At 40.7% G+C, this 26,811-nt stretch overlaps 1 protein-coding gene across 2 annotated transcripts in view; it reads right to left on the bottom strand.

Moving 5' to 3' along the window:
* Positions 1 to 2,022: 2,022 nt before the first annotated feature.
* SLC12A6 (solute carrier family 12 member 6) overlaps positions 2,023 to 26,811 on the bottom strand; it is a 94,664-nt gene continuing 69,875 nt past the window's right edge. For both annotated transcript variants that reach the window (XM_077461115.1, XM_077461116.1), the window contains 10 exons: positions 25,285 to 25,404; positions 23,594 to 23,698; positions 23,327 to 23,495; positions 19,797 to 19,992; positions 19,478 to 19,647; positions 19,050 to 19,181; positions 15,665 to 15,772; positions 12,438 to 12,622; positions 12,209 to 12,342; positions 2,023 to 3,129 (listed from right to left, as the gene is read on the bottom strand). In XM_077461115.1, coding sequence (XP_077317241.1) covers positions 3,038 to 3,129; positions 12,209 to 12,342; positions 12,438 to 12,622; positions 15,665 to 15,772; positions 19,050 to 19,181; positions 19,478 to 19,647; positions 19,797 to 19,992; positions 23,327 to 23,495; positions 23,594 to 23,698; positions 25,285 to 25,404 — 1,411 coding nt within the window. In that variant the 3' untranslated portion in view covers positions 2,023 to 3,037. The remainder of the gene's footprint in view (positions 3,130 to 12,208; positions 12,343 to 12,437; positions 12,623 to 15,664; positions 15,773 to 19,049; positions 19,182 to 19,477; positions 19,648 to 19,796; positions 19,993 to 23,326; positions 23,496 to 23,593; positions 23,699 to 25,284; positions 25,405 to 26,811) is intronic.

The following is a 26,811-nucleotide window of genomic DNA, read 5'->3' as shown; positions in this document are numbered from 1 at the left end:
TGGCGGGAAGTCCGCCAGACTAAGTCCATCGGATAGTCCGCTACGTGTGTACGCCACATATGCCTCAGCACTTTGAAAAGTCAGGTTCCAGCGCTGTCCGTATATCAGGAGAGAAAACTAGCGTCCAATCCATTGATAATTAGACTCTTCAAATCATTGAGTAGGCAGAGACTAATACAAAAGTCCGGCCTTCCCAAAATGAGACCTGTCAGTGCTACAAACTATGACAGCAGATCCATTTGAGCCACAGGAAAATTGCAGTTTGAAGATGCCAATGCTTAAAGCAGTCTTCTTGGTAGCAATTACTACAGCTAGAAGGCTCTGTGAGATAAAGGCCCTATCAATTAGACCCCTTTTTTTAAGATTTTCTCAGATCGCATAGTTTTTAAGATGGATCCAGCCTTTTTGTCTAAAGTGGCCTCAAAATTTCAGAGGCCAAGATATTGTTTTACCTTCATTTTGTAGACACCCTTCCAGGGAACAAGAAACAAAGTTCCATATGTTAGACGTCAGGAGATGCATTCTACATTATTTGAATGAAACAAAAGCCCTTATGCCCCATACACACCATCAGTTTTTTTGCTTCAGATTTACCAAAACCATATAATATGAGGTCAAACCTTAGGAGTTTCAATTTGTATGCAATCAGACAGGCCCTTGCACTAATTACATGGTTTTGGTAAATCTGAAGGAAAATCTCAGCAGAAAAACTGATAGTGTTTATGGGGCTTTAGAAAGACAGATTCTTTATTCTAATTTCAGGAGCAAGGAAAGGGCACAAGGCCTCAAAACGCACCATAACCAGGTGGCCAAGAGAGGCTATTGGTCAGGCTTATAAGTTAGGAATCATGCAGATCCCAGAGGGTATCAGGGCACACTCCACAAGATCAGTGGCAGCGTCGCAGGCAGAGAGAGCTGGAGCAACGCCAGAACAGATTTGTAAAGCGGTAACATGGTCCAGCTTTGCCACTTTTGTTAGACACTATAGAGTGGATCTTTGGTCTGCAAAGGATCAGACCTTTGAACGCAAGGTCTTACAATCCATAGTCCCATCCTAGGGGTAAGTGCTCAATTATCCACTCAGGTGGATGTCCTGAAAGACAATTAGGGGAAAAACAAAGTTACTTACTGGTAACGTTTTTTCCCAAATTCTTTCAGGACAGCACAGGTACCCACCCAAATGTATAAAATACTTGATATTTCCTTACAGGAAATGTGATATAGTTTGACTATGTGTATCATATGTTCTTGTGCCTCCCCAGAGAACTGAAGGTGCTCTTTTAAAAAAAAAAAAAAGGAGGAGCCAGCAGGGGAGAAGGAAATTTAAAGAAGGCTGGCGTGGTGTTTCCTACAGAGGGGAGGAGCCATGCTCTCTCCAGGTGGCTGTCCTGAAAGACTCCGGGAAAGAACGTTACCAGGAAGTAACTTTGTTTTTTTAATCCTCATGCTACTAGCCAAGTTCCTCCACCCTAAACTTGCTAATCCATGTCTTTATGGACCTTGCTTTGTGCACTAACCTAAACCATTTGGTGGAGGGGGGATTATGGTGTGGGGTTGTTCTTCAGGGGTTGGGCTTGGCCTCTTAGTTCCAGTGAAGGGAACTCTTAAGGCATCGGTGTACCAAGACATTTTGGACAATTTCATGTTCCCAACTTTGTGGGAACAGTTTGGGGATGGCCCCTTCCTGTTCCAACATGACCGCGCACCAGTGCACAAAGCAAGGTCCATCAAAGACATGGATGAGCGAGTTTGGGGTGAAGGAACTTGACTGACCTCAACCCGAATTATAGTGGAGACTGCAAGACAGGCCTTCTCGTCCAACTTTAGTGCCTGTCCTCACAAATGCTCTTCTTGAAGAATGGTCAAACATTTCCATAGACACAGTTTTTTACGTGATTTCTTAGCAAAATAAAGCATGGAGGCATGGATGGATGGGGGAGTTTGTTTTTGGATTTATTAAATAGCGTTTTTGGTTTGTGGTGCTCAGATTCAGTGTCATTCCACTTTAATATGACAAACACATTTTAATATAAAACATTTTATTGTTTAGAATAACTCACCCCCCAACAAACAAAAATGCTGACACAAAAAAATGACAACTGTTTTGTAGATACATTTGTAGTTCTAGGGACTAGGGTGAGAGGCATAAAGGCTGGTCTATTCACATGTATCTATGACTGATTCTATAATGGCACCTGCTTCTACTGGTACAATAATGATTCACACTTTTAAAACAACAATTACAGAGATTTAACACATGGAATGCTGGTCAGAGCAATAAATTAAAATTTGCCGATACCACTTTCCCATTTAAATAAAAAATACAATACATATAAAGCCACTGAACTATTTCATCTCCCCAACATTGGATGGAGATTAGTAAAGTGTTTCCTTTAACTGCCAAGTCCTCTTGATATCAGAGGTAATACTTCTGCTTTTACAAGACAATAATAATCAGAACAAAAAAAAGTGACAAAACTTTTTCTTTTTAGAGAAATGTAACATTTCCACAATACAAGTATGCATGATTTTTGATGCTCAGCTTTGCGAATGGTGGTGGTGGGTAATACGAGTTAGCATGCTCCCAGCCAAGTCAGGAGTTATTAAGGCGTGCTAAAGCATTATACCCTTTAGTAAATGAATCTCTGTGCTCTGGCCAAAGCTTCATGGGCACAGACTGCTCCTAATAAGTGGATCAGATACTTTATCCCTTGAAAGAGGGCTGTTTACTGATATTCAACAGGCATTTGATACCTGCTGTGCATAGAGGTCTCCCTGTTCAGGGCAAGAAAATACTGTTCTGTCCATCCCTTTTGTTGCCATAGTGCTCTTGAATCACAAACATTAACATTTTGGCATTATTAACGGTAAAAAGGATTTGACATGTTGCAGGAACATTAGCTTTCCTCTTGTTCACCTAGATTGAATTGGATAAATGGTTGGTGTGTTCTAGTTTCAGTAATGCATTTTCTTTTGGCCTCTTTGAACACATTCTTGGTTTCTCCAACTCCAAGTGAAGCAGAACATAGATGTCAGCTTAAGAATATATAGTGATGACTTCCGTTCCACCTCCTCTTACTAAAAGTACGCGTTCCAAGCCTTCAGTCAACACTTCAAGAAACTCCATATCTACAAAGCATATTAAGGACCAAAAAAAGTAAACCAGAAACTAGTCTACATGTCAAAAGTGACTGATGGAAGCATTCTTCATAAAATAAATGCGTCAGGTGACAATGAAAATGCATTTGGTGTTATTGGACTGCACAGGCAGTTCTTCATGCAGAAACTGAAGGCAAAGGGCTACCATAACACATTTCTGGTTGATCCTTCATATTTAATGAAATGAAAATAATAGAGATGCTAATCTTCAGCTAATGGTAGAGTGTCTTCTTGCTTGTTTTCCTAAAAAATAGAATAATCCCTGGTTCACACTGATGCGATTTGACATGTCAAATCGCATGCCAAATTGGCAGCAATGGCACCGTCCGCATCAAATGTTGTCTAGTGGCAGAAAGTAATCACTTCAAGAAACAGCAAGTTGGGGGGGGGGGGGGGGGGTAATTATTGTAGCAAGAGCTGATTTTTTTATTTTCATTTTGAAACAAATCTGCCCAGATTTGTCCATTACAAATGAAGTAGTACATGGATAAGAGAGCTATTAATGACATGTATTGTCTACAGATGCTTTCGTTTTTAACCCCTTCGTGATAGAGGTTAAAAAAAAATCTCTCTCCCCTGAAAACAATTTTGCAACCAACGGTGTTAGTAAAACTGTACATATCGCAATTACTTTATTCAGGTGGATTATACCTTGTTTTTTTCAGGACAAATTAGGCTTTCATTTGGTAGTAAATGGTAACAGATCTACAGATTTTTATTTTTTTTATATAATCAATAGTGGCCCAAAATAGTAAAAAAAATGAACGTTAATTGTACATTTCTTGCTGTTACCATAATCTACCACAAAAGAACAACCCAAAAGAAATTCTCCTACTGCTGATGATTGCAGCGATACCACATATTTATTTGTTATTTGTACCCGTAGTAGGGCCCAGAAACAACAGTGCACATTTTGCTTTTTTTTTTCCTCCTCCCAAGCGCTGCTTGGGAGGAGGAATTGGTATGCTTGTCAGTGTGCCCCCGTTAGGGAAAGTTCACCTCTCTATTTTCCTTTTTACCATCATCATTGAATGTAAAAGAAAATCCCAAATTATGGGCTGTTCCCAGAAAATTCATAGAGGGGAAATATTCCTAGCTCTGGTGACTTGGGGATCCCCAAGGATTTCCCTTAATTTGCAGGGATTTCCTCTCACTTCCTGTTTGTCTATGGGATGTGAAGTGAAGGGAAATCTCTGCAATGGGACACAGATGGTAAAAATAAAATCCGACAGGTTATAACCCTCCCTTGCTCTATCCAAAATTAAAAGAAAAGTTTTGCCTATAGTTCTGCTTAAATTCTTTTTTATACTCCTACCTAAAATATACTGACCTTAACCTCTGACCCTGACCTAGATCAAACCTTGATCTAGCTATTTATTTACACATACTTTTGTTTATTTACATTTTCTCCCCTAGCAAAGGAGAGAAATATATAATGCATCTTTCTCTGCACTCGGGGGAGAAAAAAAAAAAAAACACACAGGGACAGGATGCGAAGTGGATAAACACTGTACAGTGCGTTCCAGCGCTCCTATTGGCCTTGCCTTTGGGCATACTTTAAAATCATTTGATTCTGATACCAATTTCTTATACAATTTTGGTTCAATATTCGTGGTGGCTGTTCACTGCTCCACTAACTTGAGTCCTCGCAGCAAAGCAAGGCTCTTTTCCCAATATGGGTCGGTTGCTCAATGGACCTGGTAGCTACATACCTTCATAATCTAAAAGTATCTTTGACCAAGTAATTTCCTTCAGATACCTACTCTATGTGAATTGTTTGCCATGTAATCAGTTTGTGTTTATCATTAAATGTCATGTTAATGTACTGCACAGCTTGCTGTTTAGCTGAATAGACTATGGCTTATTACTACTTTTCACTAATGTATAATTTACTTGTATACTTTTTTTTTGTAGAAAATCTATACCCACCTGAATTAATAACTTAAACCTCTGAAGAAGGACCTCTAGTCCGTAACATGTAAGGTGTTGTATATACTGTGTTGATCGTCACGAATCCTTCCTGCACCAGGATGGTGACTAGTCTATACAATTGTATTATTCAGGGTATTAGATATGGCTTTTAAGTCTCACATACTCTGTTCTTACTTGTATGTCAATTTGTAATAAAATGTATACCTTTTTACTTTTTGGTTTGGTCTGTCTATTAACGACCCTAAGGGGTCTCTCAACCTTATCTTTGGTACCAGGTGATTTTTCTATTGTCAGCACAAACACATGAATGCATGTGAAGCCTCATGGAAGAAGACCCACTTCAGTGAGGCCGTATATACATGTAAGGGAGGTGGCAAAGTATTAGCATAGTGCAGTTTATAAAAGGATTCTTGTGAACATCAAAGTTTTTTTTTTTTTGGAGTCTGTTGAGGGACACCGGAAGTCTTGTATTGTCAGTTTATACTGTCACCTAACATAGGACTGGAAAACAATAAAACTGTAGGTTAACTAAGGATATCCTCTCCCGCTCCTATCATGCCTCAATTGTTTGGCAAAGCAGTACCTAGTGCATGATCGTAAGCACAGAGGGGTGGGACTTGCAACCCCAGGTCCAAAAAAGTTGAAACCCTGTGTAAAATCTACATAAAAACAGAATGCAATGATTTGCTAATCTCAAACCCATATTTTATTCACAATAGAAAATGTACCATTAAAAAAAAAAAAGGAAAAAGGAAAAAAAAAGGCAATTTTGGAATTTATGGCAGCAATACGTCTCACAAAAGTTAGTGCATGGCAACAAAAAGCTGGCAAAGAGCTGGAAGAACATTTTGCAACTACTTAGGTCTATCGGCAACAGGTCAGTAACATGATTGCGTATAAAAAGGAGCGCCTCGGATGTAAAGACGGACTGAAGTTCACCAATCTGAAAAGCTGCATCTAAAAATTGTCTAACAATTTCCAAATACTGTTCCTAAAACGTGAAATTGCAAAGACTTTAAATATATCATCATCTACAGTACATATTATCAACAAGAGATTCAGAGAATCTGGAGAAATCTATATGCAAAGGACAAGGCTGGAATGCAAAACTGGATGCCGTGATCTTCTGGTGTTTAGATGGCACTACCAACAGGCATGATTCTATGATGGACGTCACTGCATTGGCTCAGGAATACTTACAAAGATCACAGAACATGATCCAGAAACTTTGCCATCTTCTCTGGGCCAAAGCTCATTTAAAATGATCTGTTGCAAAGTGGGAAACTGTTCTGTGATCAGATAAATCCAAATTTGACATTCTTTTTGGCAATCATATGCACGGTATCCTATGGACTCAAGAGGAGAGGGGCCTTCCGGCTTGTTATCCGTGCTCAGTTCAAATTTCTGATGGTATGGAGGTGTATTAGTGCATATGGAATGGGCAGCATGCACATCTGGAAAGGCACCAATAATGCTGAAAGATATATCCAGGGTTTAGAGCAGCATATGCTACCACCCAAAGTCTTTTTCAGGGAATGCCTTGCATATTTCATCAGGACAATGCTAAACCATATGCTGCATCTGTGACAACAACATGGCTTTGTAGTAGAAGAGTCAGGGTGCTGAACTAGCGTGCCTGCACTCCTGACCTTTCACCAATTAAAAATATTTGGTGCATATTAAAATGGAAAGGACTGTTGAGCATTTAGAATCCTATATCACACAAGAACGGGACAACATTCCTCTCGCAAAACTCCAGCAACTGGTCTCCTCAGTTCCCAGCCTTTTACAGTGTTAAAAGAAGAGGGGATGCTATACCATGCTAAACATAGCCCTGTCCCAACTTTTTGGAGACATGTTGCTGCAATAATTTTTAAAAATGCCTTTTGTTTCTTAAAATTGTGCATTTTCTCAGTTTAAACATTTGATATGTTTCCCATTGTGAATAAAATATGGGTTTATGAGATTTGCAAGTCATTGCATTCTATTTTTATGTGGATTTTACCCAGCAACCCAACTTTTTTATAATTGTGGTTGTATTTCCCTCAGGGAATCCAAGAAAATGATTTTATGGTATGAGTACAAAAATCCTGTTTTCTTTCTCATCCATTAAGCAAACAAAATGTTAACAGGCCCATAAAAACACAGCAAATCTAGGGACTGTCTGTAGCTCAAACAGCAGCCTGAAGCATCTTACATGTGAAGCTGGCTTCAGATGAGACTTGAACATTCACCTGGCAAAAAACGTATAGAACCTGTGAACGGAAGACCAGGAGGCAGTCTTGCAAATCCGAGAAAACACAGCCTGATGCCAAAGAGACACCGAGGTACTTACAGATCTAGTAGAGTGTGCCTCTATAAGAAAGGGTGCCATACAATCTTTAAGAGCATACGTTTCAATCATCTATCTGAACCACTCAGATATGGTGGAACACTCATGGGGACCATCAGGAATGGCAAAGAGAGACTTGCAGGCCAAGTTCACCTTTTGGGGAAAAATTATAAATGCACATATTTTTGCAGGGAAGAAAATGTGCAATTATTTTTTTTCCCCCCAGGAAAATGTGCTTTTATTTATTTTTCCCCATCAGGAGCCTGGAAAGTATTGCACCCGTAATCACTGGAGGGAATCAAGCATGTTACGTGTTACGCCTGCATTATGGCCCGATAGGCTGTCACCCATTATAAAATCTTCTAGAAGACTCCAGAGCCACCATGCCCAGGACAACCTGGTCTTCAATGTCAGACAAAATTGGTCTGTCCAAGGATTGGACTTGTCCTGCAACAAGCATGTTGTGCTTTAGGGGTCTGGAGTGGATTTGGGTTGCCTCAAAAGAGGGGTACCATGAGCCTGAGGACTCTCATACAGAATCGAAATTCTGGACTGAAGAGTCCGAGTCTGGAAGCTAAGAGGCCTTGAGCTGTGTCTGGGACTAAACCCAGAGCTCTCAAGGTTCTGGATTCAGTCAAACCTTTGCAAGGTCTGGACAGTCAGGGCTACGTTGTCCATCAGAACCGGTGCCCTCTGTTCCCTCAGCAGAATGTCATCTAGATATCCCACAATAGCAGCAATGCCCTGAAAGTGCACTAAAGCTAGCGCAGAGGCAAGCAGCTTGGTGAACACCCAAGGTGAAGGAGATAGAGAATTTTTGGGCCCGAATGAAGTAATTTAGGGCATTGAAATACAAGCTGGGGCAGATGCCCCTTTTTGCTGTTGGAACTGTAAAAAGGTAGAAGTATAAACCCTGGAACCTGTCACAGAGACTGGAGCAATGACAGTGTACTCCAGAAGACCCGTTAGAGGTGCATTGAGATGTATGTATGTATGTATGTAGATTGGAAGCTTGTAGCTCCTGGAAACCAACTCCTACACGCATTCACCTGAGATGTAGGCTGTTCAAGTGTCTGGAAAGGCAGTTATTCACTGAGGTAATATATAGTACCCAATTTCATAAGATCAGTTTCTCACTATTCTGTGGGCCATTTACTTCTTCGAATACTCTTAAACCAACACTTTTAAGACATGCACATGGTCAGCATGCAAATGTCATTGTGATTGGAGGGGGGGGGGGCATGTGTTGGGGTTACATTGTGGATGTCCAGGTGTTGAGTGTACCTCTCTTTATGGCACTCATTTATGGCTCACAATATTTGTTGAATACTTCTTTTTTTTCTTCTTTTTTTTATTGGTATTAGTTTTCTCGATTAAAACAAGAGAAGTACAAGACATTAAGATTAGCAAAAGACAAAAAGTGCCAGCATATTAAATTCTAAAACAAAGATTGAACCCCAAAACAGGATACAAAATGAATTAATCGCCTAATGTAGGCATGGCATAGTAAGATTATCAAACTGACTTCCAGTATGAGGAAAAAGGTGCATTAGCTCAGCTAGATGTCAAAAGGCACTATACTTAAATACAATGTAAAAATAAAAGAGAGCAGGAGGGTATGTTGAATACTTTTATACATTGAAGATATGGGCTTGTTGACATGTTGTTCCAATAAGTTGAAATGATCACTATGAGGGATGTCCCAGTAACCAGTTATCCAACCATCCAGAGTGTTTTTATGTACCACGTATGTGATGTTAATTTTGTATAACTAAACAGACCTTTTATGGGACTTACACTCTTTTTTTTAAATATTTTCTAGTTATATTATGACTATGGTATTGGGTCTGCAGAAGTCCAGAGAGCTGGTCTTGTTTTTAAAATTTTAAAATTTGCGGATGGACTGGGTGCCAGGCTTGGGTTTGGAGCTTAAGGCCGTGGTGAAAATAAAATTTTCTTGGCTTCCAAAAAGGAGCAAGTCTTCTGGACTGAGGCCTTGGCTTCTTCTGCTGAGGAAGAGGAGTATCCTTACTCTGAAGAGGTGTTGTCCCTCAAAGGTCATTCAGAGCAAACAGTACCTTCATGAGTGCTCTCCAGGCCAACACTTAAAGTGGGGTTTTAGTTAGAAATAGAAGTCCTAATAGATCACTGCAGGCTGGCCACTTTTTGCAGGTATAGCTCTGTAAAATATTAGAATGTGCCTATGCTGTTTAAAATCCAGTAATTCAGGTGTTGGATTATGGGGGAAAAGATGCATGTGTTGAAGAACGTAGAATACCCAAAATAATGAGAAGTAGGATGGCTAACAGTTGGTTCTGTTAGTTTTATTTTTTACTTATGTCTTTTGTATTTGAAGGGGTAAACTATGTATTTTCCACCTCATAATAAGGCTAACAGAATAAAAGCATAATCAATGTTTTGCTATACATTACATATATATATATCCAAAAATGTCTGAATGCCTACTCTCACTGTTAGCTTTTACTGTGTTTATCATTCTGTAATGGTAGTTAACATCAGTTATGTATGAGATTGCATGGTTGGTGTTTATTGTACATCCGCCATTGGTTTTTCTTTTTGTCCTTATTTGATTGTGTTGTATGCCAATTGAAAAAAAAAACAAAAAAAAAAAAACTTCTCAATAAAAATTGTTTGGAAAAAAAAAATCCAGTAATTCACTATCTCTGCTCTACACATGCTCAGCTGTTCTCTTGGCACTGTGCCTAAATTCATAGACACTAGAGGCTGATCAGATGACAGCTTTAAGATTTACTGTTGCTGAAGGGGAATTAAGCAAAAAGGAATGACACAGACTGTGCTGAGGGAATACATATTAGGAAGGTAGAAAAAAAGCAATAGAAGTGAGAGAGCAAACTCTGCTGCCAGGGAGACACAGGTTCAACTTACAAGGATAGCGTCTTATCTGATCTGCCTGATAGTTTGTCCCTTCTCCCTCATCAGCAGCATGTGAACTTCAGTACTGTAAAGCTTCTGTCACCTTCATCTCTAAATAAGCCAATACATACAATCAAGGCTGGAAATGTATATATTTTAATTGCAGAAAGTGACCTATAGTTTTTGAAATCAAGGAGAGGGGGAATTTCCAATAAGGAATGGGACAGAGGATTGACTGCCATAGTGATCAAATCTCTTCTGTCCTGGGTTAAGGTCATAGTCAAGACAGGCCAATATGCAGGACCTGCCAAGAAAAGCAGAGCTCTAGAAATAGCCTGCAGCCACTTGTATTCTTTATCCACCTTGCTTGTGTGAATGGGGGAATCCATTTGTTTGTATCAGTCTGCTGGCTGATAAAAAAAAAAAATTATGATTCATCTATGGCCAGCCTCAGAGATAGGTTTGTTTATCAAATACTGAAAAGACTCAGCATCAGAGTCTCTTTGTCATAGACTAAAGAGAATATACAGGAAAAGGGGAGCACTCCTATGGCCTCTGTGGTCAAAATCAGCAATCGCTACTGCTATTTGACTGAAAAAAAATCCCCTTTGGATAAAGAAGAGGAGATGGCTATGCCCGACAGAGCCAAGAAGACTGCATATACTCTAGCAGAGGGCAATTTTCCAGGCCATTATGGTCAGGCCACCTCAGGAGGCAAACAGTGGGCAGCACCAGTACAGTTAGTGGTGTGTGAGCTGAAGCCACCTGGTTCAGAGCAACTATTCCCCATATGTCTAGAATTAGACATGTTGTACCACAAAGCTGAGACAATATAGCTCAAAGTACAAGGCAAAGTCTCAGGTACTCACAAACTAAAGGTGACCAGGTCATTGTAGGCATGCTCTAAGAATGGATCCAGGATCAGTGTTCCATGTGGCTCTTGCAAACTGATGCAGCCTCAGAAAGGTGCTTTCTCAGGGTTGAATGGTGGTAAAAGTGCAGAGTGCAACACTCCGTCCAGCAGAGAACATTAACTCCTGCAGTGACCCTGACGGAAACATTAGTCAAGATAGCTCCCGATGCTCAGCCAAAAAGACCTACTCAATAAGCAAGACTTCAGAGTCAGGGTCAAGTGCTGAGGCAATACAATGGCTCTAGACCCAGAAAGCGCTTCAGAAATAACTTTTATCAGTATGAGAAGGTCTGGAAAGACCCGAAATGCAGACCCCAGGGCCCTAAGGCAACATTCCAGGGTAAGAAAAGAAAGCGGTTCGCCTACTGTACGTTGTCAGGTAATCTACAATGTTGGTGCTTGAAATATGTTCCTGTTCCTCTTCACACTTGAGCCATTTAGTACATAAATTCCTGCACAAAGTGATGAGTTCTGATATTTATTGAATACAAAAAGCTCGCATCATAAGGTCTGCGCATTCCAGGTTAGCCCACAAGGCTCAGTCCATTGGGGTCCTCATACAGCATTCTAATGTCAAGCTGAATTAAGACTGGTCTCAATAGCTGCATATATAGACCAGCTCAAAAGCAATGAAGTAGGAATCTTAATTGAAGGAAAAAAAAAAAAAAAAAAAGGAGAAAAAGCTAGCAAAAAAGGTTAGGCTTTTCCCAGCAGAGCTGTGAATAAAACATCCATCCACTTATGACACTGGCACAAAAAAAAACTGAGACATGCAGGAAATAGGAGGGTGATCTTGAGCTTGCCTACTGTTTTTTTTTTTTTTTTTTTTTTGCCAATCCTCTTGTAGGCAGCAGTATAACCCAACTACACAAGACTAGCTCTGTTACTCGACAAGAAAGGGGAATTGTAGCACAAGTAAAACATTTTTACAAACACTCAAATTATTGTGTTCACTAAATGTTTGGGTAAAAGGATACAGTTTTCATCACCCTGCGGGTTACGTGGAGGTCCAGGCATATTCAATAGTACCAGTTTAGCATCATGAGATTTATTGACAATAACCTCATTTAGTTTTACTGCTGTGTGCATACGCCGTACGTTAGACTGATCCCTAAGGAATAGAAATGTTATCAGTAAAGACAATATTAAGCTACTGTTGAAAGCAATAGAAGGTTATTTTGTAAAAATTAGTATGCAGAGACTCACGGGCGCATGCTGAGCAAATCCTGAAAGCTGGGCATTGCATTGCTTTGGGCTATACGCAGTGCTTGATGTTTATCCTTGGTCCATGTCATGTGTACTCTTGCTGGAACAGCATCTGTGTCCTCATCGTCATCAGAGCCAACGCTAGTCAGCCGCAGCATGGAGTTTCTGTCCTTCACTAGCTGAGCCTGAGCAGAGAAAACAGCAAGGCAAAACGTAGATTTACCAAACTTCTTTCCAGCACACAAACTCCTTACGCTTTGCCATTCTCAGTAAATCATTGTTTTTTTACAGTATGATATAGTATAAAAAGTAGGGGAAATCTCCTCAGCAGGAACCATGCCACACACATACTCCAAACAGCCTTCAAGCATTCCAGGTGCATGGCCAACAATGGCACTATATGCAACATTGAAAACCTGATAGAGGAGGTCCACATCCTTCCTTACTGAAATGTTTGGCTGGAGTTATAATTTAAACTAGCCTTTAACAGGGTGAGGCCAGTGGACATGATTTGCTTAATCATCATTTATTTCTTAGATGGGTGTACACAAATACACTAAGGAGTTGATTTACTAAAGGAAAAAAGACTGCGCGTTGCAAAGTGCAGTTGCACCAGAGCTTAGTAAATGAGGTAAAGCTTCACTTTGCAAAAAGTACTCAATCACATGCAAGGAAAAAAAAAGCATTTTTGCTTGCACATGATTGGATGATGGAAGTTAGCAGTGCTTTTGCTCCTTTCCCAAGCTCTGGAGCAACTACTCTTGCAAAGTGCACAGTCTATTTACCTTTAGTAAATCAACCCCTAAGTGTACATACATGACTACAGGTTTACAGTTTTATGATGGGGAAAAGGTTAAATGAAAAAAAAAAAAAAAACACTAAAAGTGATTTGTAATATTATTCAAAGGAATTAGGGCTAGCTGTAGGGAATCCCTCCTTTGGCGCCAAACTTTATCTTGGTTTTATCTTCAATGCATGTACCCGCCTGGAACCGTATCACACACCCTTTGCTAATTGCACAAGTTAACATGCTTGTGCTATTTCAGTTATTAAGGAATGAGTACACATGTACAGAAAAGGAACCTGTAAACATGACCATGATGTTACTAACAGCGATAGTGAATAGAACATATAGATATTGGGCGGTACAGTGGTGTAGTGGTTAGCACTCTCACCTAGCAGTAAGAAGGGTCGCTGGTTCAAATCCCAACCACGACACTACCTGCCTGGAGTTTGCATGTTCTCCCTGTGCCTGCGTGGGTTTCCTCCGGGTACTCTGGTTTCCTCCCACAATCCAAAGACATGCAGGTAGGTTTATTGGCTTCTGTCCAAAATTGGCCCTAGTATATATTAATGGGGACCTTGGATTGTAGGCTCTTTGAGGGTAGGGAACAATGTGAGTGTGCAATGTACAGGGGCAATTGTAGACACTCACTCAGGTTGGACTGGTGTCTTTATTCAACCTTACTAACTATGAAACTATGGGGCTGAGAGCTGAAAAGAATTAACCATTGATTTTTATTTTTCCTAAAAATTATCTTCTCGGTACCTTACTGCCAAGAGGCAGCTAGAGGTGATCTATACTGTGTTTGAACACGTTTTTGCCAACCCTGCTTTAAAAAGGCACAAAAATTAATAGTTAGAGCCTCATTTCAGAAAAACAAACAAAATGTCCCACCATTGAGTGTTATTAGTATAGAAGGTTTCTGAAACAAAAAAACGTTTTCACCCCTTTCACACCAGGGCGTTTTGCAGGCGCTATAGCGTTAGAAATAGTGCCTGCAATCCGCCCTAAAGAAGCTGCACCATTGTGTGTAGTATGAAAGCCCCGAGGGCTTTCACACTACAGCGGTGCGCTGGCAGGACATCAGAAAAAAGTCCTGCCAGCAGCTTCTTTGGAGCGGTGAAGGAGCAGAGTGTCTACCGCTCCTCCACCGCTGCTCCCCATTGAAATCAATGGGGCAGCGCTGTAATGCCGCCGGCAAAACGCCGGCGGTTTTAACCCTTTTGCTAGCGGCCGAAATGCGCCGCGAATCCGCCACAAATCCGGCGGTAAAACGCCGCTTAAAATAGCGGCATTTTACCACCGATGCAAAGGGTGGTGTGGTGTGAAAGGGGTCTTTGGCTTATTACTCACTGTAATGTAATTTATCCTAATAGTATCTTAATTTTATTTTGCCAGACTGACTGTTGGCACCCAGATGCTAAAAACCTATTGTGCAATGTTTGGATATTTTATTTCATCCCAATTCATTTCCCTGGTGGTGGAGGTATAATATTAAGGCTACTTTCTCACCGACACGCTTTACAGGCATTTTAGCGCTAAAAATAGCACCTGTTAAGCGCCTCTCCTGTCACTCCAGTGTGAAAGCCCAAGTGCTTTCACACTAGAGTGGTGCGCTTGCAGGACGTTAAAAGAAAATGTCCTGCAGGCAGCATCTCCGGGGCGCGGAAGCACCTGCAAAGCGCTTCTGCAGTTGCGCTACATGGGCGCTATTAACCCCTTCATCGGCCGCTAGCGGGAGTTATAAGTGCCCCGCTAGCGTCCCGAAAAGCGCCACTAAAACAATGGTAACCCACCGCTAAAAATAGCGGCACTTTAACTTCACTTAAAGCGGAGTTCCACCCAAAAATGGAACTTCTGCTTTTTGGAAGCAGATACCTGTCTAATCCAGGTATTTGCTCACACTTCCAGGCAAAGATCACTGCAGGCTCCACAGCTATCTACGCCCCCCTGCTGTCTTCTGGAAGACACACAGGTCCCAGAAGAGAGCAGGGACCAGTGAGGACGTGCAGCGCAACTCGCGCATGCACAGTAGGGAACCAAGCAGTGAAGTCGCAAGGCCCCTGTCAGCACTGTCTGTGTTGATGGGGGGGGGGGGGGGGGAATCATGAAAATTTGCAGGAAATAAATTTGCACAGTGTATGGCCGGCCTAAGCAAGGTAACAGTCCCCCCCATCTCAATTGACATTGATCAGGATTTAAATAGGCACAGAGAAGGTTTGCATTGCCTGTAGATGCACACTCCCATTAGACAATAACAGCCTATAAGTGTGTCCTCCCTTGTGAAGCGACAGGGATGTACACTGCTGTGACCAACTGAAATATCCTTTGGGTTTACTGCAGTAGCATGAAAATTAGAAATCAAATCCCTGTACATGTACCTGGCCCAATGCTCCTGCCTAGGGTGCCTTATGAACCATCTGGCTCTGGAAAAAACACTTACCTCCCGTTCCCTGTCTGTCTTTGAAAGGCGCATTTGCCTCAACATCTGTGATCTTTGCTCCATCATAAGCGTGCGCTCATAGGTATAGGCAGAAATATCACTGTCATGCTGCGAGAGACAAATTGATAGCTCATAATAATTGATAATTAATATGCAAATAATATGCTACCTTACTAGGTCAGTAAAGCAAGAGAAAGGCTTCTGTTAAAAAAAAAAAAAAAAATATATATATATATATATAAAGTGTATTTATCTTTTTGGTTTAATGTGAAGAGAAGGATGGTTTGAATGGTATATATCATTAATGTATTTGTAAAGTAAAAAAATTTTCATTTGTTTACTGAACATGTAATGGATCCAAAAATCCATTTAACAGTTCACCAGGATAAAAATAACTAACATACTTTTTCTTACTAGGACATTTATTAAAATGTATGTGATTGTAGCCGTATTAGTGCAATTGTGACAGAGAAAATGGAGTACTGTCCGTGATACTTTTTTTTTATTTGCACTAACATACAATTTTTCAGGACAAGCTTTCGGGGTATGTCCCCTTCTTCAAGGTCCAAGCAGTACTGATTTACAAATTTTTAAGCAGAATGTAAAAACAAAACCAAAAACCCCCCAAAAAACACAGAGTTACAATGCTCTGTCCCCTTTCCCAATTCCCTGAGAACTGCCATGAAGCCATCCCTCGAGGGCATGCATGTTCAAATAAATCGAATGCAAATAGGTTGCAGGTGGCCAGCAGTACAAGAAAGTCATACATTTTAAAAAATATTAAAGAGGAAGTAAACCCTGATGGGTTTACTTCCTCTTTTTTTCCCTGCAAAGGTAAAGCATAATGGACTACTATGCATCGCATAGTAGCTCATTATGTGTCACTTACCTGACACAGGAGCCAGCGAAGTCGCCGCTGATCCCTGTAGTCCGCCACGTCCATCTTGCTGGTGGCGTCTCGCAGCTTCGACCAATGACAGCGGCGAAGCCGCGATGACGTCACTCCCGCGCATGCGCACGGGAGTCGCGTCTCGCAGCTCCGACGCTGCCATTCAGCGAAGCCGCGATGACGTCACTCCCGCGCATGCGCACGGGAGTCGACAAATTAGGCAAATCCATTCTTGGACTTGCCGCATTTAGTGCGCCTGCGCGCCGCTGTCTACGGCGCATGCGCCGTAGACAGCGGTGCCCATTTTCGGGCAAATATCTCCTAAACCATATAGGTTTAGGAGATATTGCTTGGACCTACAGGTAAGCCTTAATCTAGGCTTACCTGTAGGTCAAAGTGGTTTGAAGGGGTTTACTTCCTCTTTAAAAACTTGTATTTTGTAAAAAAAAAAATATTTATGATCCATTGCGTTTTCACCTACTTTACCACGTCTAACTTCCCGCCACCCTTTTTGAGGTACCAGAAGTGCAGAAAAGTCTTATGCTTTTCAGCAATGAGCTGGCGTTTATTTGTTTTTTTTAATCAGGTATAAGTTTATTGAAGAAAGTCAAAAACCACAGAACAATAACAAAGGACTTTCAGAGAGTCCATACACATCATTATAACGTATCATCCAAAAAGAAGTACAAAGTCACATCTGATTACATTTAGCAGTACAGAATAGCTATAGTCATTTACCTCACATGCACTAGAACAAAAATATATATAAGTATCTGTGAAGTTTTCAACAATGCCACAATAAATATATAAGATCTCCACTGTCCCTACAGCATATTGGGCATGCAGGGTCTGGATGAAGACCAATGGTGTGCAGCTTAACTGGGGTGTGGTGTACTCTCAATAAAATGCATAATTGAGACAGTCTATTTGATGCATTCATAGAGCATAAACGTATCGCCTCTAAAGCTTTCTCCCAGTGATCACCCGAAATATCTCCTATATCTCTTTCCCACCTCATCATAGCAAAGTTGGGATATTGCTCCAGGTAGTCAGTCAAGAGCATAGCATAACACCTGGAGATGAAGGCCTTAGTAGATGGTGAGGATTACATCATGTGAAAAATTGGTGTTGGGGACATTACCGGATTCTCTAGCGAATATTCGGCTCTAATGCTGCAGCTGAGGGTAATAAAAATGCTTATTTTTTGTGACCCCATATTTAGTCTGGAGCTGGGCAAAGGACATCAACTTGCCATTCTCAAAAACGTGTCGGAGATGTACGATTCCCAACGCTCGCCTCCTAGCCACATGTTTGATTTTGGCCAATTCAGGGTACATCTAATTATTCAAAATAGGACTATAATATGTGTAGCCTGAAACCTGTTGCAATTGCTTAACCTTCAACCAGATTTTGTGTACAAGCCTATATGTAGGATATTGCCTGTTGGGCTTAGAAAACAGTTGCGCTTATAGTCCTTCAGCCAGAGTTCCAGCTCTACAAAAGTTCATCATCATAAATAACGTGGAATCCCCAATCTACTCTTTACAGCATGTATCCAGAGCCATACCCCCACTAGATGCTGAGAGGCTAAATAGTAAAGCCATGGGTTAAGGAAAGCTAAGCCCCCCCAATCCTTTGCAATTGCTCCAGCTTGATCCTAGCTACCCTTCCATAACAAGGAGCAAAATCTAGAATTGATCACTCTGAATATACGTAATGGGATAACCACTGGGGTGTTGTGAAGAAAATTAGCAGCTGAGGCATCATTATCATCTTAACCAGATTTGCTCTGCCTGCCAACAAAAGCCAAAGTATGCATCAAACCTTCATCCTATCTTGAAATATAGAGAGGAGGGGTAAAATATTTAGCTTGCAATATTCTGTTAAGTCTCTGGAGATAATAATCCCAAGATATTTAAATGCTGAGATAACCAGGACAGGACAAAATTATGCCAATTGGGTGTGAAGTGCAGAATCCATCGACAACAGAGCCAAGTTTGTCCAATTAATGGTAAGACCAAAGTATTTGCCATAATCTTGCATAGTATGCATAACTTTATGTAAGGAGTGGTCAGAATCTCCCAACAATAAGAGCAGATTGTCGGCATACAAAATAATTTTCTCTTGCCTGGAGTCAAATCTAAATCCTACAATGGCATCATCAGCCCAAATACGGGTTGCCAAAGGCTCTACAGCCAAAGAAGCAGGTGGTTTGACTGATACCAGACCATGTGCTTATCAGCATATAAATGATGTCTCAAGAACATTAGACCCAAAAACAAAGCATAGCTCTTGTTTTTTGGGTAATTTTCTCTTAAAACGCCATGATGTGATATTAGTATAACAGGGACTGCATTTTAGCCAGCTATCTTTTTATAGGTATAAAACCATAAGTGTTGAATTTGCCAGGCTTGTGTACCTGAGCGGAAAGCCTTATTTTGTTTTTTTAATTTTTACTGAAATTTTTTGCCCCCCCTAATTTATATATACACTCACCATTTCTACCACCTCCACATCAGCTTGGATACGTAAATGGTATAGGAATGTGGCCAAATCTTTCTTCATCTGAATGCTGTTGTCTTCCATTTGAGCCACTGTGAAAATACGCATCTTGCACTTCCGCCAAACCTGAATAGATTAGGCCATATAAGTACACACAAGAAAAAAAGAATAAATCGTAGGATAAAAAGAGATTGCTATTATGAGACGCTTCCAATATTTATCTATATTTCTACAGCTTGTTCCTTCATACACAGAATCAAAATAAAAAAATAGTAAAACAAAAAGGAATAGGAAGTTATATAAAGTAAAAAAAATAGTCAGAAATGAGAAGTAATAATTACTAAAAAATAAAGAGGAAACTATAGGGACAGGAAATGTATGTAAATGTACAGAAGACAGGGGTGATGCAATATTTCTTTCACCTTGTGCTGCTTCAGGAGGAACGGCAACAGCATTAGCATTCCACCATCATGTACAATCCACCACACATCTATGTTCCCCTCTGGTAGAATATCCCGAGATCCAGGAAACAGAGACACATTCTTAGCCACAAGCAAGGCCAGGCGGGCAGCAGTGGTGACACGAACAGTAGCTGCAGGAGAAGGTTAAAAAGGAGAAAAGACTGGGTTTTCATGAGGCAAAATTATTCATAAAAAAAGCAAAACATGTTAAAAGTAGCAGTAACCAATTAAAAATTTGCATTTTCAACAGAAACCAACTGGAATAGAAAGTAGTGCTTACCAATGAATGTCTTCCATGCCCGAGAGTCATCGCTCTGTCTCCAGCCACTTGGCCAACCCATAATCACAGTGTTGTGTCTCATCCCCCCAAGACCACAGGACTGGATAAGGTGAGACAAACCCTCTCTTTTCTTCTGGGCTACAACCACCTGACAGAAGCCTTTCACTCGTTCTTGTTCCATCAGCTGCTTCAGTGCCTGCAAAAGATGAGAATGTAGCTGAAGAGCCTTGTCATCTGGACCATGTTTTATCCACCACTTCTGCTTCGGATTATATTTAGAGGGTAAAACTTATTTGGGTACACACACAGTTTCTATCTTGTTTCTGACTACCAACTGATCATTTAAAGCAGGGATATGCAATCAGCGGACCTCCAGCTGTTGCCAAACTACAAGTCCCATCATGCCTCTGCCTCTGGGTGTCATGCTTGTGGCTGTCAGAGTCTTGCTATGCCTCCTGGGACGTGTAGTTCTGCAACAGCTGGAGGTCCGCTAATTGCATATCTCTGATTTAAAGAGTAACTCCAGACAATAGGCTAGTTACCATATATTAAAAAAACTGTACAAAAGCATTTGAAATCCTGCATATTTCACTGCAGCTAGATCTGTGTGAGCACCCTATGTGTGTGGTGGGTACACCTGCTTCCAAAAGCCTGTGCTTTGTAACTTCCACTCTACTTGATGTATCACCAATCCGATAGAAAACAAGTCAGGCAAACAAGGATTGATGGCTGTAAAGAACATCTTACTTCTGACACAGTGGATGAGTTTGAAAATATCTACATACATAATTAATGTTGTAAAGTGCTGCACAAACTGTTGGTGCTATATAAATCCTGTTTAATAATAAAACAGCAGTAAGCATAAGGAGTTTCCAGATCACCACATTTTCAACAAAAAGGAAAGAAGAAGGGGGGGGGGGGTGGTCTGGAGCATTACAGGTATGTCTAGATAAGCTGGCAGGCTTTATTTCTTTATGAATTCCACGGTTTAAAGTTAACCTCTCTGCCATTTTAAAACAAAATGAAACCAAACATTTTGAGTAGAGTTTCAAACTGAATTAAATGTGGTCAAAGAGTGGTGAAACCCTCTTCTTTGAGTCCATCAAAGGACACAAGACAATAATATACTGTCAGTTATACTACAGTAGGAATGGACACTGGCAAACAAAACATTTTGTAGGACAGCCTAGGAGAACCCCTTCTATTCCCAGTATGCCTAAGTTAGTAGCACACAGTACCAAGAGCATGATCATAAACAAAGAGGGGTGGGACCTGTGTGCCTCAAGGGACTTCCAAGAAAATGATTTTAAGGTTAGTACAATAACTCCATTTTATTTCTCGTCTGTTGGGGGACATAGGAAGACATATACTGTTGAGATATACAAAAAAAGGTCCAACTGAGCGGTGGGCAACAGCAAGCAAACACTAACAGGCTCAACCAGAACAAAACAGGAGGCTGCTGCCTGCAGTTCAAGAGCCCCTCAAAGAACCAACACTTGAAGCTGGTACCAGATGAGGCTAAACTATACAAAATGTAGGAAAGGAAAGACCAGGTGGTAAGTTAGCATAGGAACTAAACATGATATCAGAAGAACTAGAGAATACTACTATTAAGGAATGACCCAACTTGGGAGAGAACCCCGAAACATAGGCTATAGCAGGAAACTGATGTACCTGATACACCTGAAGCATTAAATGAAAAAAAGAAAAACCTCCCAGCAGGAAAGGATTCACGGCCTAAAGCATGGTCAATAAGGAGATGGATTGTACACTAGCAAACAATAAATTCTGTAGACTGGCCTAGGATAACCCCTCCTATTCCCAGTGTGCCTCAGTTAGTAGCAGGCAGTACCAACAGCATGATCATAAACATAGGCCATAGCAGTAAACTGATGTACCTGACCCACTTGAAGCATTAAATGAAAAAAAAAAAAAATCTCCCAGCAGAAAAAGGACTCACAGCCAAGATCATGGGTAGGCAACCTTGGCCCTCCAGCTGTGGTGAAACTACAAATCCCATCATGCCTCTGCCTCTAGGAGATGCCTGTGATTGTCAGGTTCTTGAAATGTCTCTTGGGACTTGTAGTTTCAAAATAGCTGGAAGGCTGAGGTTGCCTACCCCTGCCCTAGACCATGGTCGATAAGGCGAAGAACTAAAAAGGATGTCCCAGTAATAGAGACCAGAACCTCCCTAGATTAAAGAAGTCTCTAGACCACAACTTACTTGACCATAAGGGCCAAGAGAGAAAAAGAAGTGCATGTTTGGAAGGATTGCCAAGGCAGAAATCCACCACACCAAAGAAAAGGGCTATCCGGGAAGACCAGATGATTTGGTCAGAGGAATCTCCAAGGAGAATAACAGTGGTCTCTGAAGCCCCTTGCAAAACCATCAATCCCACAGAGTCAGCCTGCCCACTTGGGTTAGGTACATGAATTTTCCTATATAAGCATTAGGCAGAAGATAAAAGTTAGATCTCCTCATCAAAAACTTAAAAGGAAAATACAGATCTGATAAGGCTGAGGACCAAGCTCACCTTTCTGTAAGAAGAAACAAGTGTCCCTGGAGTAAGCCCCAGTAAGCCCCAAGAGAAACCTTCCCGAAAATAACATGTCCATCCTGACACCTCAGAGTTACAAGACTAGAGATACTCCAAAAATTCAACAATGCATCAGAATCCGTAAAGCAACCATTAGTAGTCTTTTCAGAATGGCTGGGTAATAGCAAAACAAGGAAAATCGCCAGAAGGTCCTTCCTCTTAAACCTGCAAATCCACAAGGGAAAAAAAGTCCTAGACCTTGGAGAAGAGATTCCACGTAGGATATGTAACACACCTTAGTGCGTAGATAGTTCCCCTATGTTCAGAAGTAAGCAGTTATAAAAAATAAAAAAAGGCCTCCTAAAAATCACATTTAAATGGCTCAGAGAAAGCAGCGTGAGAACACAACATTTCACCCAAGTCAGAATCCAAACTATCTCTGATAAAAGGTATTACAATACTTCTAAATTGTCCAAATCAAATTTGACCCAGGAAAGATCTCATGATATAGAGAGTCCTACCTGACATGGAACTGCAGAATGCAGTGCAGAAGATGAGTGCTGTCCCATGACACAATCTTCCTTAAGGTTTGGAGAGAAGTCCTTGTCAGCCACAGATCTAGAAGGCCGATTCATTAGTCTGGGAACTACCTGATGCTCAATGGCTGACAATATGGTCTGCTAAGAAACCTGATCCACAACATAAGAGGGAAAGGCTGAGTTTGGGAAAGACTGGAGAGAATGGGGTGCCTCGGAGATTGTGACTTTTAAAAACATGCCTCCCCTGTCACAGTAGAGAGGTAGAGAACTCCCTGACCCAAAGGAAAGGGACATAAGGGCAAATGTGGTGTAAACCTTTCCACCGAAGAACCATATTGATTATAACTGTCTGCCCTTCTGTTACATAGATGAACTATTAAATTGCTTAGTTACTAAATCATTTGACTGATATACACAGATAAGCATTGCAAAATAAGTAATACTTTAACCATACCTGCTCTGCTGCCAGAGCTTCTGCATAATTCTCCAGGTAATCCCCAATCAAAACAGACCCAACAAGAGTTAGGCCTTTCCCAGCTTTCAACTGGGATGCAAAGGAAAGGAGGTGTGGCTGCGATACATGAAGATCAGAATCCAGTTTTACCAGAACAAGGAGCTGTGGCCTAGGTAGTAGTAAAAAAAAAAAAAAGAAAGACACAAATGACACAAGAAATCATACACACACACACACGATTGACATAAAATGGTTGGCTGGCATTACCTCCAGTTTTTAGTGTGTGGAGGTCCCTCTTCCAGTCTAAGTAAAGCAAAGCGTGCAGCACTCAGAGAAAGACCTCTGATCCCATCTCCCCATTCTTTTTCCGCTCTGTGCACATAAAATAAGAGACAAACAACATCAGCTAAAAGTAAAAGCTGTAAAGTAGAAATGCATTACTGGCAAAGATGCAGTCATGGCCAAAAATACTGGCACCCATGAACTTCGCAAATAAAATGTTTAGGCATTTTCATGTTTATTTCTTTTGTTTGTATTGGTACGCCACAAAAAAAGTGGAGAAACAAAAAGCCAAATCTGACAAATTCCATGCAAAACTCAAAAATGGACCGGACAAAAATTATTGGCACCCTCAATTTAATATTTGGTAGCACACCCCTTGGAAAAAAATAACTGAAATCAATCACTTCCTGTAACCATCAATGAGTGTCTTATACCAACTGCTTCAGGTCTCTCAGATTGGAAAGGTTCCTTTTCCCCAACTGCTGTTTTTAGATCTCTCCACAGGTGCTCTATGGGATTTAGATCTGAACTCGTTGCTGGCCAGAAAGGATGAGCTCAGGCGTGTTCTAATGGACCACGTGCAGAGCCCGCCAGGAAGTTGGCGCAGCGTTGCGCTAATCACAGGCAGTGAGACATTGCCCCGATGTGCGGCTGCAGAGATTGGGCAATGTCTCACTGCCTGTGATTAGCGCAGTGCTGACTTCCTGGCGGGCTCCGCACGTGGTCCATGCGAACATGCCTGAGCTCATCCTTACTGGCCAGTCTGGCACTCTCCAACGCTTTGTCTTAAACCATTTATGGGTGCCTTGGGTCACTGTCCTGCTGCAAGACCCATGACCTTTAGGCCCTAGATAGCACCACGGAATTCTTTGGTAGTCTTCAGATTTCATAATGCCATGCACACGGTTAAAACATTCAGTGCTTGAAGCTGCAAAGCAACCCCAAAACATCAGTGAACCTCCACCATGTTTGACCATAGGGACTGTATTCTTTTCTTTAAAGGCCTCATTTCTTTATCTGAAAACAGAATGATGGGTTTTACCAAAAAGCTGTAATTTTGTTCGTCTGTCCACAGCACATTCTCCCAAAAGAATTTTGCCTTCCTCGTGTAAGTTTTGGCAAACTCTGTTAACTTTTTCTCTCTACTCCGCATCCAGAGAGAGATTAGCTACAGTGTCATAGGCTGTAAATTCTTGACAATGATGCACATAGTGGACACAGGAACATTAGGATCTCTGAAGATTGACTCCATGTGGCACACAGAGACACACAACAGAAAGGTTGAATCAAATTTTCACCATTTTAACTGGTTACTGGTGTGATTTCTACATTATCAGCACCAGTTAGTTGATACAGGTAAGGTTAATTACAAATTACAGGAGCATCTCAAACTTGCAATTCAATTATTTCTTACAATTTTGAGAAGGTGCCAATAATTTTGTCCAGTCCGTTTTTGAAGTTTTGCGTGGAATGTGTCATATTTGGCTTTTTGTTTTTCCACTAGTTTGGGCCATACCAATACACACAAAATAAATAAACATGACAAAACCTAAATATTTGTAATTGCAACAATTTTCTTGGCAAAGTGGTACATTATCTGACAGAAATGCAGGGGTGCCAATATTTTTGGCCATGACTTTAACAGTCTAAAGATATTGCATATCAAATTTGCTCACCCATGATATTCTATGTACTTGTAGATCATTCCAGCAATCACCATGGAAATGAGAGCATAATACCAAGATGATATGAACATTAAAGCTAAGCAAAGAGCCATCCCTAAGAATGATAATGTCCTGTAATGCAAACAAGCACAGAAGGCAACAATTAACAAAAAATTGTATACATTGAAATTAAAATTTTAGGTTAAAAAGAATTAAATTCTGCATACAAATAACTTATAAATATTAAAAAAATATATGAATCAGTTACTCTTGGAATCAACCACATGATGCTGTTTGTTTCTAGCGCAGAGTCCAGGTGGTTTTGGCATCAATCCCAGCACAGGATAGTCTTATTTTTGGCAAGAAGAACTAGTATGGATTTCAAGGTGTCAGCAGTGTCACTCTTTAGGGCTAGGTATGGGTAAGGTCAGGGATTAAGGTGACATTTTTGTGAGTTGTCATAGTAGGTTTTTGGGTTACCATAAAGTGTTAAGCTTCAGGGATGGTTTAAGGGTTATTTGTTAAAAAGTGTATTTAAAGCAATATTTTTTAGTTTTGGATAAAGTAGGAAAGGGTTAAATTAAAAAAAATTAAGACCCCTTTCACACTGAGGCTTTTAAAAACTGCCCATAAAACGTTGGGCGTTTTTGCGGCGTGCAAAAAATAAAAAAAGAAACGTTTTGCGGCGCTTTTGAAGAGTTGCCATTCATTTCAATGGTCGGGTCGTTTTTTAGGTGCATTTTAAAGGCCTCCAAACATGCTGCTTGCATCACTTTTTGCACCTCTGTAAACACACTTCTGGAGTGCAAAATGTACTGTCTGTTTTTAGGTGTACTATCTTAATAAAGGTATCACTGCACCAAGTAGGTCTTTGTGCCTTTGTTTATTCTCTTTTGTTACAGAATGGCCTTTGGCTTTCCAGTACAGTTTCAAGTGGCAGCAAAAGGCACATGACAAGAAACAGCTTTAAGCCCTGGTTCACATGATTCGATTTGGCATGCGATTTGACATGTCAAGTCGCATGACAAATCGGCGGCTATTGCCCGCAATGGAACCGTCCAAAATGGTGCAACGCCGACTTTGCCAAAAGTAGTTTCCATACTACTTTTGGCGATTTCAGGTGCGATTTCAATAGACATCTGTCCAGGAAACCGCACAGATGTCTCTGAAATCGTTGGACTGACATGCGGGAATGAAATCGTGTGAGTTCAGCAATATCAAACAGACAAAAACACAAGCATTTACAATTTTTCAATATAGATTTTTCATACACTGAAGGTTTATTTCGTAGCTGGAGGAAGTCGTTTATAATTAGGTTACAAGTGCTTGGGTTTAAGTTTTTTTCCCCATTCTTAGTACTGTATGTACTTATTTATTTATTTTTTTTAATTGCTGTATTTACCCCTGCAGGTCAATTTCATCTCTCCATTTGAACTTGTAACCAATATCACTGACAGAGAAAGTGAAAGGAAATCCAAAATGTTAGATTTGTCACCAGGACAAGGAGGTGAAGGCAAGTCTTCCACTGACTAATTGCAG

This window comes from Lithobates pipiens, unplaced genomic scaffold (genome assembly GCF_037356315.1).
Source record: "Lithobates pipiens isolate NorthernLeopardFrog02 unplaced genomic scaffold, aLitPip1_a1.2 Scaffold_3, whole genome shotgun sequence".
Taxonomy (NCBI): Eukaryota; Metazoa; Chordata; class Amphibia; order Anura; family Ranidae; genus Lithobates; species Lithobates pipiens.
Note: the sequence above shows the minus strand (reverse complement) of the source record. Positions and strands in the feature narration are given on the sequence as shown.